The sequence below is a fragment of the Cephus cinctus genome, unplaced genomic scaffold (assembly GCF_000341935.2).
Source record: "Cephus cinctus unplaced genomic scaffold, Ccin1 Ccin1_scaffold0173, whole genome shotgun sequence".
Lineage (NCBI taxonomy): Eukaryota > Metazoa > Arthropoda > Insecta > Hymenoptera > Cephidae > Cephus > Cephus cinctus.
The window spans coordinates 1-11488 of record NW_014332897.1 but is presented as its reverse complement, the minus strand read 5'-3'; the positions used below and the strand labels follow the sequence as shown (position 1 = coordinate 11488).

Here is an 11488-nt window from a genome sequence, read left to right as displayed (position 1 = left end):
CCCTCCCACGTGTACTTCCCATACGAGCAGAATCTACAGCTGCAGCTTCCTCCGACTGACGCAGCCTCTGCTGGTCCTCCAGTCCTACGATGGATCCTTTCGCTGTGACTGGTTGAAAAAGAAACGTCATTATACACTGTCGGGCTGTCGGGCTCCGCTCGACGGAGCAGGTGCTAATGTTCGTTCATCCAGCGCGGGGACGATGGATTCCAGACGGTGGAACAGATTGAAGAGGAGAGTAAGGTCGTTCAGGCTGGGACCGGGGAAAGTCCTGAGGATCGAGCGGGGTCATTAATTCTTTAGAGAGTTTTTCTTTTGTTTCTTCTGATCGAGCCTTTCTCGATTATTCGGCAGTTTCCTGATGCCTGCGAGAAGTTCGGGATTGTCGACGTGGAGAAGAGCGAGAATACCTACGTAGGGGCGTTGGTCCTGCGACAGACACTCGACTACAGGGAGAGGCCATTCTATCAGCTGCTCCTATTGGCCAGCGTGAGTCAAATTACAATCCGAACGTTTCTCAATCTTGATCCTTTGATCCTTTCGTACTGATCGAGACTTGGTATTTTTACCTGCGACCAGGACGGCACTAATAACAGCACCACCGGAGTGGAGATCAAGGTCGCTGACATTCAGAACACTCCGCCTGAATTCATTGACTCCCTGACCGGGGTCGTGCGAGAGGACGATCCCATAGGGACTCTGGTGATGACTGTGAAGGCGCGCGATGGCGATCGCGGAATGCCCAGGAAGGTGGTCTACCAGCTGGTGACAAGTAGGCTGCGGATGATCTTTCTTTCTTTTCTTGGAATACTCTCGAGGTGTGTCTCACGAGTGAAATGTGCTTCGTCATTCTCAGATCCGTTCGACTATTTTCTCTTGGATGCTGAGAGCGGCGAACTTAGGACGGCGAAACCGCTGGACCGCGAAGCCTTGGAGGATTCGACGGGAGTGTTGACACTCACCATCAAGGCTCAGGAGGTGATCGATGGGGTTTCCGGTAATGACAATTTGACAGTATCCACGGCGGAAGCGACTGTCACCATTAAAGACGTTAATGACGAACCGCCTACCTTCAATCGACGTGAATATAACATTGAGATTCCGGAAAATGTTCCCGACGGCACTCCACTGCCCAACCTGGACATGTCCGTCAAGGATCCGGACGTAGTGAGTAGGATACCATGTCCCGAACCTCACAATCTTCCCACGTCACAGTCCTCTTCTTATTTCTCTCCGACTCTCTTTCTCCCCAGGGTCAGAATTCTGTATTCTCTCTGAGATTGGATGACTTCACCGGAGCATTCACGGTTGAGCCAACAATGGCCACCGGTAGCACGGCAGTCAACATACGGGTCACCAATGGCTCCCTGGACTACGAGAATCCGAATCAGCGAAAATTTATTATTCTGGTAGGAAGATTCAATGAGTTTTTCTTTTTTCTTTTTCAATACCAGCAAGGCAACCTAATGCATTCGATACGTAGGTCATTGCCGAGGAGGTTCACACGGATCCGAAGCTATCGTCAACGGCTACAGTGATCGTCACCATTACCGATGCCAATGACAATGCTCCTTCCTTCAGCAGCCCGCCTTATACGGCCGACGTCTCCGAAGTAGCTGCTCCTGGAACAACTGTGGCGACTATCACTGCCAAGGACCGTGACAGCGGACGGTGAGTGTGAAATTGATTATCAAATTAATATAATATAAATTGATTAATAAAACTGATCATCAACCACTATCACTCGTTGTAGCTACGGGACGGCCGGTATAGTCTATCAGCTGCTGGGCACTGGCGCCGAACACTTTTCCGTCGACAAGAGAACTGGAACCATCGTCGTAGCCCCCTGTCCAACCCCAGGAACACCACCCTGTCTCGATTACGAAACTCAATCCGAATACTTCCTAACGTACAAGGTATAACACCTCGTTACCGCTGCGATTCAATCCGCAAAGCCCATTGGGATTGGCCGTAACTGAGACTTTATTGGTCGTTCCATAGGCGACCGATGACGACGGCAAGGGTCAGACCACCAGCGTCGACCTCTTGGTGCGTCTCTTCAACGCGAACGACAGTCCACCGCGATTCCTTCAAGAGAAGTATCGCGCTGTGATCGACGAGGGTGCCGAGAAATTCGAACCGGAACTGAAAGTCCAGGCGCGAGACAGAGACAAGGCCTCCCAGATCACCTACTCCTTGGTCGGTGGAAACGACCAGGGTCTTTTCGCGATAGACCCAGACACCGGGGAGATAACGATCGCCAACAAGAGTCCTCTGGACGTGACCAATGCCACTCGCGATTGGATAGCTCTTTCGGTCGAGGCCAGCGACGGTACCTTCACGGATACTGCCCTCGTCAACGTCACCGTGCGAGACGTTAACAACAATGCCCCAGTCTTCCCGCATGATCTATATACGGCTAGTATACCGGAGACATCGGCCATAGGTAATAGCGTGCAGCTACCCTCGATCCTATCTTAGACCTAGCGTAGAGACTGTGAGCTTTCCTTAGAATATCTGGACGGGGAGTGACAAGGATGTTTTGTTAAGAATTCTTGACATCTTGATAGGAACCGTCGTCGATGAGATTACTGCTACCGATGCGGATAGCGGCATCAACGCAGAGCTTGTGTATAGAATTCAGAAAGGAGCTTCTGACGATTTTGCCATAAATTCTAGCACCGGGGCTATCACGGTCTCACGTAAGCTCGACTTTGACGAGAGGAATACCTACCATGTTGAGGTCATCGCTTTTGATGGTGGTACGTCACTCGATATTACACGGCTCACTGATATTCCTTCCATAACCCGGGATGGGCTTGATCATTTTCATGCTACTCTGCCTTTAGGAACGCCAAGTCTTACCGGAACCACCACGCTCATGATAAAAGTGGAGAACAGTAACGACAAGCCACCTTATTTCACGCCGGAGACCCAACGGGCCGAGGTCACCGAGGATACCGCTATCGGGACTGTATTCGCAACCCTCAAGGCTGTAGATCCTGATAGCACCGTTCCCGAGGCACTGAATTTCGCTATTTCTGAACCGATCACTGCCATCGATAGGAACGGCCAACAAGTCACGGGCGATAATAGGAGCTTCAAGGCAAGTGGTCCTTGAGTATTATTTTTTTTCTTTCGATCTTTGTTGGAAATCTTAAAATAGCGTCTAGCAACCTTTTTCTGTTTTAGGACTTTTTTGCTGTGGACAGAAAAACTGGACAGGTTTCCGTTGTCAGACCTCTGGATAGAGACATCGCTGCTACTGTCAGCATCACAGTCGTTGTCACGGATACCTCCGCACCGACCCTCCAACAGGGAATGGGTGGGTATATAGGCTCTGATATGGATTTATGTCTTTATGTAATGGATGCCTGTAAAATGAAGTTATTTGTAGGCACTCTGGTGGTTACTATTATTGACGTTAATCACATGGCACCGGAATTTGCAAAGCCATGGACAAGAGAGGATCCACGTTATTCCATTGAAATGCAGGAAGAACAACCGACTGGCGCAGTGGTTGGTGCATTTACTGCTACTGATGCTGATAGCAATATCGCAGGATATGCCATTGAACCGCCGAGTTCCTACTTTAAGATAGATAACGTCACTGGTACGTAACCGTCTTAGCTCTTCCGTGGGTAGTAAGCCTTTTCATGTTTTAAACAAAAATATGTATTCGCTCTATTCAGGCATAGTGCGAACCAGTCAGGTTATCGATTACGAAGAAACCAAACAGTTGGAGTTCACAGTGGTGGCCTATGACTCTGGTGTTCCTCAACTTTCATCATCCGCCAAAGTCACTCTTACTGTCATCAATGTGAATGATCAGTCACCGCAGTTTGAACGAGAGTCCTACAACGCATCCATTGAAGAGAACTCACCCCCTGGCACTCACGTGACTGTCGTAAAAGCTCGTGACAGTGACGAGGGTGTCTTTGGTCAAGTCAGCTACAGTCTAATCGGAAAGAATGCCTCTGACTTTAATATAGGTGGGTTTAGAAGCTAACACGTTGGCTGAGATTTTGGAACATTTTTCCAATCGTAAACTTTTTCTCATATATTACACTCTTAGGGCACGAGACCGGCGAAATAACAGTTGGCGGCGCTACGGTGCTTGACAGAGAGATAACACGAGATATTACAATCACCGTGATGGCAAGCGACGGGGCGCCATTGAATTCCAGAAAGAGCACTACGGTCCCCGTTCATATAAAATTGATTGATGTTAACGACAACAGACCCATATTTAGTCAGCACAGTTACAGAGCATCCGTTGCTGAGAATTTATCTGTCAATCCACCAGCTCCCATTCTTCAGGTACATATTTGACCTTGAACTCTTGCGTGAGACTATAATGTTACGTACTATAGAAAATGATATCGCTTTGGATCTGTCAAGGTGAGAGCATCAGACCCTGATGAGGGACTCAACGGCGAGGTCTGGTACACGATCGTCAGTGGAAATGAGAACAAGTCGTTTGTCTTGAATCCAGAAACTGGTATCCTTTATCCAGGTGTCGCTCTGCTGGGTAGAGCAGGCACGTACAGAATCGAGGTGGAAGCCAGGGACGGTGCCGGAAGTGGACCACATTCTGACAAATGTTCTGTCGATGTCAGAGTCCTGCCCGTTAATCAGCACAAGCCCGAGTTTATTATGCCTGAATTACCAAATGCCACAGTTGAAGTTCCAGAAGTAAGATTCATATCCCGTACCTCGTGTCGTGGATTCGTTGTGAAATAATTAACATTCATTTTTTGTATCACCCCTCAGAATGCCGGAGTGCCAAATTACTTAGTAATGACTGTCAAAGCCTCGGATCGTGATCCTGGGGAAAATGGAAGGGTAGGTTACCACTTGAAAGTTGGTAACAAAAACGTGCAAGAAACTGAGGAGTTCACGATCGATCGAGAAACCGGTGAACTGCGTGCCAAAATAATACTTGACCGTGAGGTCAAAAATAAATTTGAACTTGTCCTGGTAGCGGCCGATCATGGCAGTCCGACTACGTATGAGACGCTACGACTGCTGACAGTGTTGCTGGTAGACACGAACGATAATGTACCTCAATTTTACGACGAGTACACGTTCAACGTGCCGGAAAATCGTCCAAAGGATTACTTCGTTGGTAAAGTGATCGCCGAGGACAAGGACGAGGGTAGACACGCGAGGGTTTATTACTATATAGAAGCAGGAAACGAGGAGCGTGCTTTCTATATTGATAAATCAGACGGTAGCATCTATACGAATAAATCGTTTGACCGTGAAACCCGAGACAGTTATGTTTTGTCAATCCTTGCTGCCAATGATCCTGATCTGTACGTGGGATCTGGTGATAACGGTAGAATAACAATGGCTGATACTGACCACGGTCACGTGAACGTCACTATCGTGATTCTCGATGAGAATGATAATCCCCCTGTCTTCGAGAGAAGCGATTACTACGCGGGAATCAATTCGATGGCCAACGTTAATGACGTAGTAGCTAAGGTCACTGCCTCTGATCCCGACCTAGGCGACAATGGGACGCTCCATTATTATGTCGCCAGTGCAAATTTGTATAAGTATGGATCCGATAAGCTGAGCGGTGCTATTGTTCCTAGCCCCTTCAGTGTGACCCAGGATGGCAAAGTCCTTACCAGTGGCTACATGGCTGAGTACAACCAGGACAGATTTATCGTGGAGGTTATCGCCAAAGAGACGGCATCACCGGAGCGATACGCACTCACCAAAGTTCACGTCAGTTACTCTTTTTAAAAAGTAGATCTAATACGTTCCGCATTATTCGTTTTCTAAATTATTTTATACCCCCACCAGGTCTGGGTATTCGAGCCATCGCAATTGATAAGGGTCATTCTCTCGCGACCTCCCGAGGAGGTCAACAGGGAACGGGATGAGATAGTTGCAGAATTGTCCAACGCTACTCAGAGCCGAGTAGTTGTCGACGATATCAGATATCACGTCGACGCTTCCGGTCATATACGCAGAGATTGGTATAAATTTTTCTTCATTGTGCCCTATAGTCAGGAAAAATTCTTTATATGTGTTATCTTGCAGGTGCGATATGTATCTACATGTAGTGGATACCAATGCCCAGACCATTGCACCCGTGCCCCAAGTACTCAGAGTCATAGATGCTAAATACGACTTCCTCAAGGAGTATTACACTGGGTTCGCCATAGAAAACGTTGTGGTGAGTCAAATAGGGTTTTATTCGACTTTACGATCTGCTAATGAAATTCCTAATAGTCCGAGGGATAACTTATTCGTCCATTCCAGCCGGCGTATGTGGGAGCGCAGGAGGAACCATTTGATCCAGCTCTAGCTGCTTTAATAGCACTGCTGGTGGTTTTACTGGTTGGTGCCGTTACAGTAACGGTGGTGTGCTGTTGCTTACGTCACTGGTGAGTTTTTCATCAGATTAAAAACCTGAATAATATCTAAGGCACTATACCCTTTCGTAATGCTCAGGGTAATAACCGTACCGAGTGATATACGGAAGAAGGATGGTTTAATCAAGAAGCAAATCATCGATGAACTGAACACTACAGAGAATCCATTATGGATTGAGCAGTGAGTAATGATCGGATCTTTTTGTGTTATTCAACCTGGTACGAGACTGTGAATTAATAATTATCATAGGAAATTGAAGATTTACGAAGAACAAGAACTGACTATGCAAGTATTCAGCGAACCGGAAGCCGGTCTTGGCACTGAGAGACGCGGAAGTGGTGTGAGTGTCGGTATGGGTGATACGTCACAAGACAATACTTATGCTACCATTCAGCACCCATTACCACCAAACAGACATCGACCAACCACTCCTGACTATACTACCCTTCCAGGAAATCATAATGTGAGTATTAAAAGGCAGAGATTTTTCTAAAGAATTGTCAAAGTCAGCAACCTCCTCTCATGGACCGAGATCATTCTTTCTGATTATAGCTCTACGAATCAGCAATGGGATTCCAAGGATCAACATTCCAGCCAGCGACCTCAAACGTCGTTCCTCAGTTAACTCTGAATCGCGATGGTCAACCACAGTTCGTTTCTGGGCTCGTGTAAAATGGTGCTCACATAAGAAAGAGTGAGAGAAAGGGAGAGAGAGAGAGAGAGAGAGAGAGAGAGAGAGAGAGAGAGAGAGAATCTCTTTGATCAATACGTACTCTCGTCGTCGTACACCGTTTCTCTCCGTCTCCGTCCTCGTGAGACTAAGGATTCTTTGACGAGAAACGCATTTGGCGCGCATGTGCCACTTTGACAATAACCGGGTAGTATGGTGAAGATTGCGTGGAGGGAAACGCTTGTCCAGAGGATGCTGCGACTCTCGGGGATATCTCCGAAGATGACTCTTAATACTATTATACGTTGGACATGGTCCCGTATTTCATATGCTCTCTGACCTTTGGACTTTTCCCCCGAGATTCTCAAAACGAACGAGTGCTACTCGCAACTCTGGGAGCAGCCATGAGACGGGGAGCCACGATGATCGGCCATTGATAATTATAATTGAGTAAACATTACCTATAGCCGGTGTGTGCATGTATATATGTGTGCGTTGCCAACCTGGGTCCTATCTAACGTAATTAGGGTAACTTTAGAAACGAAAGAAAGAAATGTTGCATCATAGTCACTGTGAAATAAACGACCGAAGCTTGGCACGACAGATATATGTATATAATTGAATGTGTAGATTCCGTCTAGCCCAATTCCCTATCGTTTCTTTCTATTTTTAATTCAAGGCAAATGAGCCTTTCATGTCTTCCTCGAAGTTTTATGTTTACAATGGCATCTCGTCGCGATCGTGCAGCTGCTCAAATAATATATCACTCGGAACTTAATAGTCACCTTTGTTACTCGCACCTATAGAAAACTCCGAGTTTATCAATGCCGCTGTCCTGGTACGCATTTATTAAATCTTATTTTTCAACCTTCATTAGAATCGATCGGCATACGATCACCGATCTGATCGCTGCGAGGTACGCCAACTCATTTTTATAGTACTCGGGCGAATCGCGGGCGATGGGCGGACATAGTCATATCATAGGTAAATATAGGTGAATTAGTGGCACTGATAAGGATTTTCGATATCGTGTTATACACGCGCGTCATCTTGAACTTCCTCGATAGAAAAAAAATTGGCACGTCCTTCGCTTTAATGCAATACCGATACATCGACTATTCCGTTCCAGAGGAAGTAGGGATGCTCGAAATTTCTTAAAAGTGATATAGTCGCCCTACGATGTATCTCGTACTCGAAAACAAGTAACTTAACTCGGATAAGTTAATTACCAAGAATGTTTAATATAATATTACTATTGATACTATATAATATTATTAGATCGTTATATGAGTTATGATTGTTCCAGTTATTAGTGAAGAAAAACTGTCTGTTTATCGATTACAAACTGATTGTAATATTGTAACATATTTTATGTAAGCAATTAATATAAAATATTCGTACTTGAGTATTGTCTTAGGATTTTAATAATTAATATACCGCTGTGATTTAGTCCGTGATGTTTATTTAGTTTCACTGTGAAAGTAGACCGTAATTACTGGGTTCCATAATTTCCGGTAGCAGTGATTACTCAACTTGTTTTATTTCAATTATGCTCGCCTTATCTTCCTTGCTATGGATTTCCCGTACACTTTCTCCACTCGGTTTTTCGTCACTGGCCGAATTCATGGCTTCACTTTGAGGATTTGTCTTAACATAATGTGAATCAGGTTGAACTGACGACCCATTGGCCATCTTTGAATACCGAGCATAATCAAATATTTGAACGATAGATTCGGCTTGATCGCTCCATAATTTATGGCCTTGTTTGGTAGGAAATTTTTTAATACTTCTGCAAGTTAAACACGTCCACCTGATGAGTTTTCTGGGTTTCGATCCAAGTCTCACTCTTGCCGTTTCACCTGGTATAAGAGGAGTCTGACAACTCTTGCATATGCTCCTCTTTAAGTCTGGTTCCCTGAGATGATTTCATTTACACTTGGTATTCAATTTTGCCAATTTGTAATATATACTTAGATATTTGACTTTTGAAACTTACATACGTAACACGGCTTTCTTGCCACAGTTCACCATTACGTTCCCATAGTAAGAGGCTACGGTTTTATTTTTCGATGCGACGAATTGGCTTGCCTTGAATTAAATGATTATTTTTTCAACGATTCGAAATAAGAACCGGCCGTCGATATACACTTACCTGATATAAATAATTCATTCGCTCGAAAACGTCTTTTCCTTGGCAAAGCTTCACTTCCGTTTCTGATATAAAACCAGGTAGGTTATTCATTGTCAGAAATTATGAAAATTGTAAATAAGTCGAGCTTACCCATATTTATGGCTTTGGTTGCTCTTTTAGGTTATGCTGTGTTTGGTTATTCAGTTGAGTATGAATTTGAAACAGAAGTATGACTGATATTTTTCACTGACAAACATTTCTTTGGTGGAATATACAGTTCTGATACGAAGACTGTTGTGTATCATACTTTCTTCTTTATTTAGGTTATGTTTGTAATTCTTGATTTATAATTGATAGGTAGGTTATGATATAGTGTTGGACAAGAAGTTTCTGTGAAAGAACTGAAGTGCAATTGATTACTAGGGAGTGTATTTCGTACATCTATTGCAACTACTTTAAGCACTATAAACATTGTTGTGTCTTTTTTCTGTAATGTATCTGATACACATACAACATTGTGCACAGCACTTGCAGTGAATTAAAAAACACATTCTAGGTCTGTCTCATATGAATAGATTAGGTACTGAATGTTTTAAAAAAGAATGACGTTTAGGAATCAATATTCATTGTTAAAGTAGTATATTACTGTACATTATATAAGTATAAGAGTGAATATAAATAACATTAAATATAATAAATGAGTTTATTATTCACTTTTTCCCTAAATTATAAAAATGTGGTGAGTAGATAGGTTCTTGAAAACGACTGTGGAATGGAGTATGTTGTATTTCAACACTTTGGACATTTGGGGTCTCATTTTCTTTTACCGATGCCAAACTTTTAATAACTGGTATTGCAATACCGTATACAGGTGGTTTAGCGGAACTATGTTCAACACTAATAGGTGTATCATAGGTTCCTGATCTGTGATGCCACTTCATGTCAGGAGTAAACTTTATATCAATGTCTTCCATTTCATCCTCAGCCATAATACTGGAATCTAGACTGCTAGAATTGTTTGTCCTAAACCAAAAGTATACATTTTCACAGTGGTAAAGTTTAATGCATTGTACGAATAAAAACTTACATATCAACACTATTACTGGTTGAATGAGCATAACCATATTCTTGAAAAACCGATTCGATTTCATCGCATTCTTGTTTAGCATTTTGAAAGGATTCACGCGTTTCATTAAGAAATTGATCCATGTCCAATGAATTCTTTGTCACTTGATCTACATCATGTTGTATATCAGCCTGCAAGATTGGTATAATTGATAGTTTCGATGAACTGATAGAATAATTGTTGCATTAGAGAAACAATGTAGTACTTTAATACTTTTCACGTCCGTCCATAGTTTCCGAATGCATCTTTCAGCTTCGGCTGAATCCGCTTCACAATCACGAATTAAAATACGGTGTAATTTCCATATCTCGCTTAGCGTTTTTAAACCTGCATCAAGTTCTTGTGCTTGGTGTGTCAATTTTTGAAAATAGACTTTGGCCATCGTTGCAGTAATTAGTTGATAAGTTTGCAGTAATTTGCACTGACAGAGGCTATCACTTTATAATTATACATGCACGACTTTCAAATTTCAAATAACGTACTCCGAAACCATAAATAATAAAACAATCAGATTGGAGTAGAGCAATGAAACAGCAGAAATGACTAGAGAGATGCACAACGCTACGGTTTGAGGCGGTAACAAAATATTGGCGCTAAATCGTAGCGGCGAGTCTGGAAGTAGGATTTTGCGATCACCGCCTCCGTTGACAATGTCAATCCCGTCGCAGCCGAGCTAAACGTGAAAACGAACGCGTAGCTTGGCGGGCAGAGGTTCTCCGCTAACCCCTGCTGGTTCCAAAAGCAACCCTTAGAAATATTAATAAAGTAGGTGTTTGGAACATTAAAACAATTAATTTAATCGATAAAGTAAAATATTAACACTTAAAAATCGAAAATTCTGGCCAAACATATTTAGAAGTACTGGGATTTTGGATCGAGCTGATGATCGCGTTTTAATTCTAGATCGACGTATCTTTCAGCATTTTTAATTAATTGTTCAGTAGATGTTATTTCAGACATTAAAATAATTAATTAAATCCATAAAGTAAAATATTAACACTTATAAATCGCAAATTCTGGCCAAACATATTTAGAAGTACTGGGAGTTGCCCAAAATTGTGTGCGCGCAAATTTTTCACGCAGGACTCGGCGAGTGGGAGCAGGCGGCGAGTGGGAGCCGGCGGATGGTGGGGGCGCTCGAGGCAGGGCCTGGACTCGGAGCGCTCAT

The 11488-nt window shown here is 43.6% G+C and overlaps 3 protein-coding genes and 1 long non-coding RNA gene across 5 annotated transcripts in view; 2 read left to right on the top strand and 2 right to left on the bottom strand.

Annotated features, from left to right (window-relative positions):
* Nucleotides 1–8468, top strand: part of LOC107264568 (cadherin-87A) — a 36341-nt gene extending 27873 nt beyond the window's left edge. For both annotated transcript variants that reach the window (XM_025081818.1, XM_015732971.2), the window contains exons 5-25: nt 355–489; nt 580–772; nt 857–1167; nt 1254–1409; nt 1484–1671; nt 1754–1916; nt 2002–2446; nt 2571–2762; nt 2850–3106; nt 3193–3325; nt 3398–3613; nt 3693–3992; nt 4076–4320; nt 4402–4695; nt 4774–5739; nt 5818–5993; nt 6058–6193; nt 6280–6404; nt 6472–6573; nt 6643–6856; nt 6946–8468. In XM_025081818.1, coding sequence (XP_024937586.1) covers nt 355–489; nt 580–772; nt 857–1167; nt 1254–1409; nt 1484–1671; nt 1754–1916; nt 2002–2446; nt 2571–2762; nt 2850–3106; nt 3193–3325; nt 3398–3613; nt 3693–3992; nt 4076–4320; nt 4402–4695; nt 4774–5739; nt 5818–5993; nt 6058–6193; nt 6280–6404; nt 6472–6573; nt 6643–6856; nt 6946–7065 — 5067 coding nt within the window. In that variant the 3' untranslated portion in view covers nt 7066–8468. The remainder of the gene's footprint in view (nt 1–354; nt 490–579; nt 773–856; nt 1168–1253; nt 1410–1483; nt 1672–1753; nt 1917–2001; nt 2447–2570; nt 2763–2849; nt 3107–3192; nt 3326–3397; nt 3614–3692; nt 3993–4075; nt 4321–4401; nt 4696–4773; nt 5740–5817; nt 5994–6057; nt 6194–6279; nt 6405–6471; nt 6574–6642; nt 6857–6945) is intronic.
* Nucleotides 8373–9484, bottom strand: LOC107264570 (ribonuclease P protein subunit rpr2). Its single transcript, XM_015732973.2, has 4 exons — nt 9345–9484; nt 9216–9277; nt 9060–9151; nt 8373–8978 (listed from the first exon to the last, which is right to left on the bottom strand). Exons 1-4 carry the CDS (start codon nt 9346–9348, stop codon nt 8588–8590), a joined length of 549 nt encoding a protein of 182 aa, XP_015588459.1. The 5' UTR covers nt 9349–9484; the 3' UTR covers nt 8373–8587.
* Nucleotides 9037–9888, top strand: LOC107264572. The gene is made up of 2 exons (XR_001536982.2): nt 9037–9292; nt 9375–9888. It is a non-coding gene; the product is annotated as an uncharacterized LOC107264572 (long non-coding RNA).
* Nucleotides 9798–10845, bottom strand: LOC107264569. The gene is made up of 3 exons (XM_015732972.2): nt 10526–10845; nt 10282–10451; nt 9798–10217 (listed from the first exon to the last, which is right to left on the bottom strand). Exons 1-3 carry the CDS (start codon nt 10700–10702, stop codon nt 9905–9907), a joined length of 660 nt encoding a protein of 219 aa, XP_015588458.1. The 5' UTR covers nt 10703–10845; the 3' UTR covers nt 9798–9904.
* Nucleotides 10846–11488: the final 643 nt, after the last annotated feature.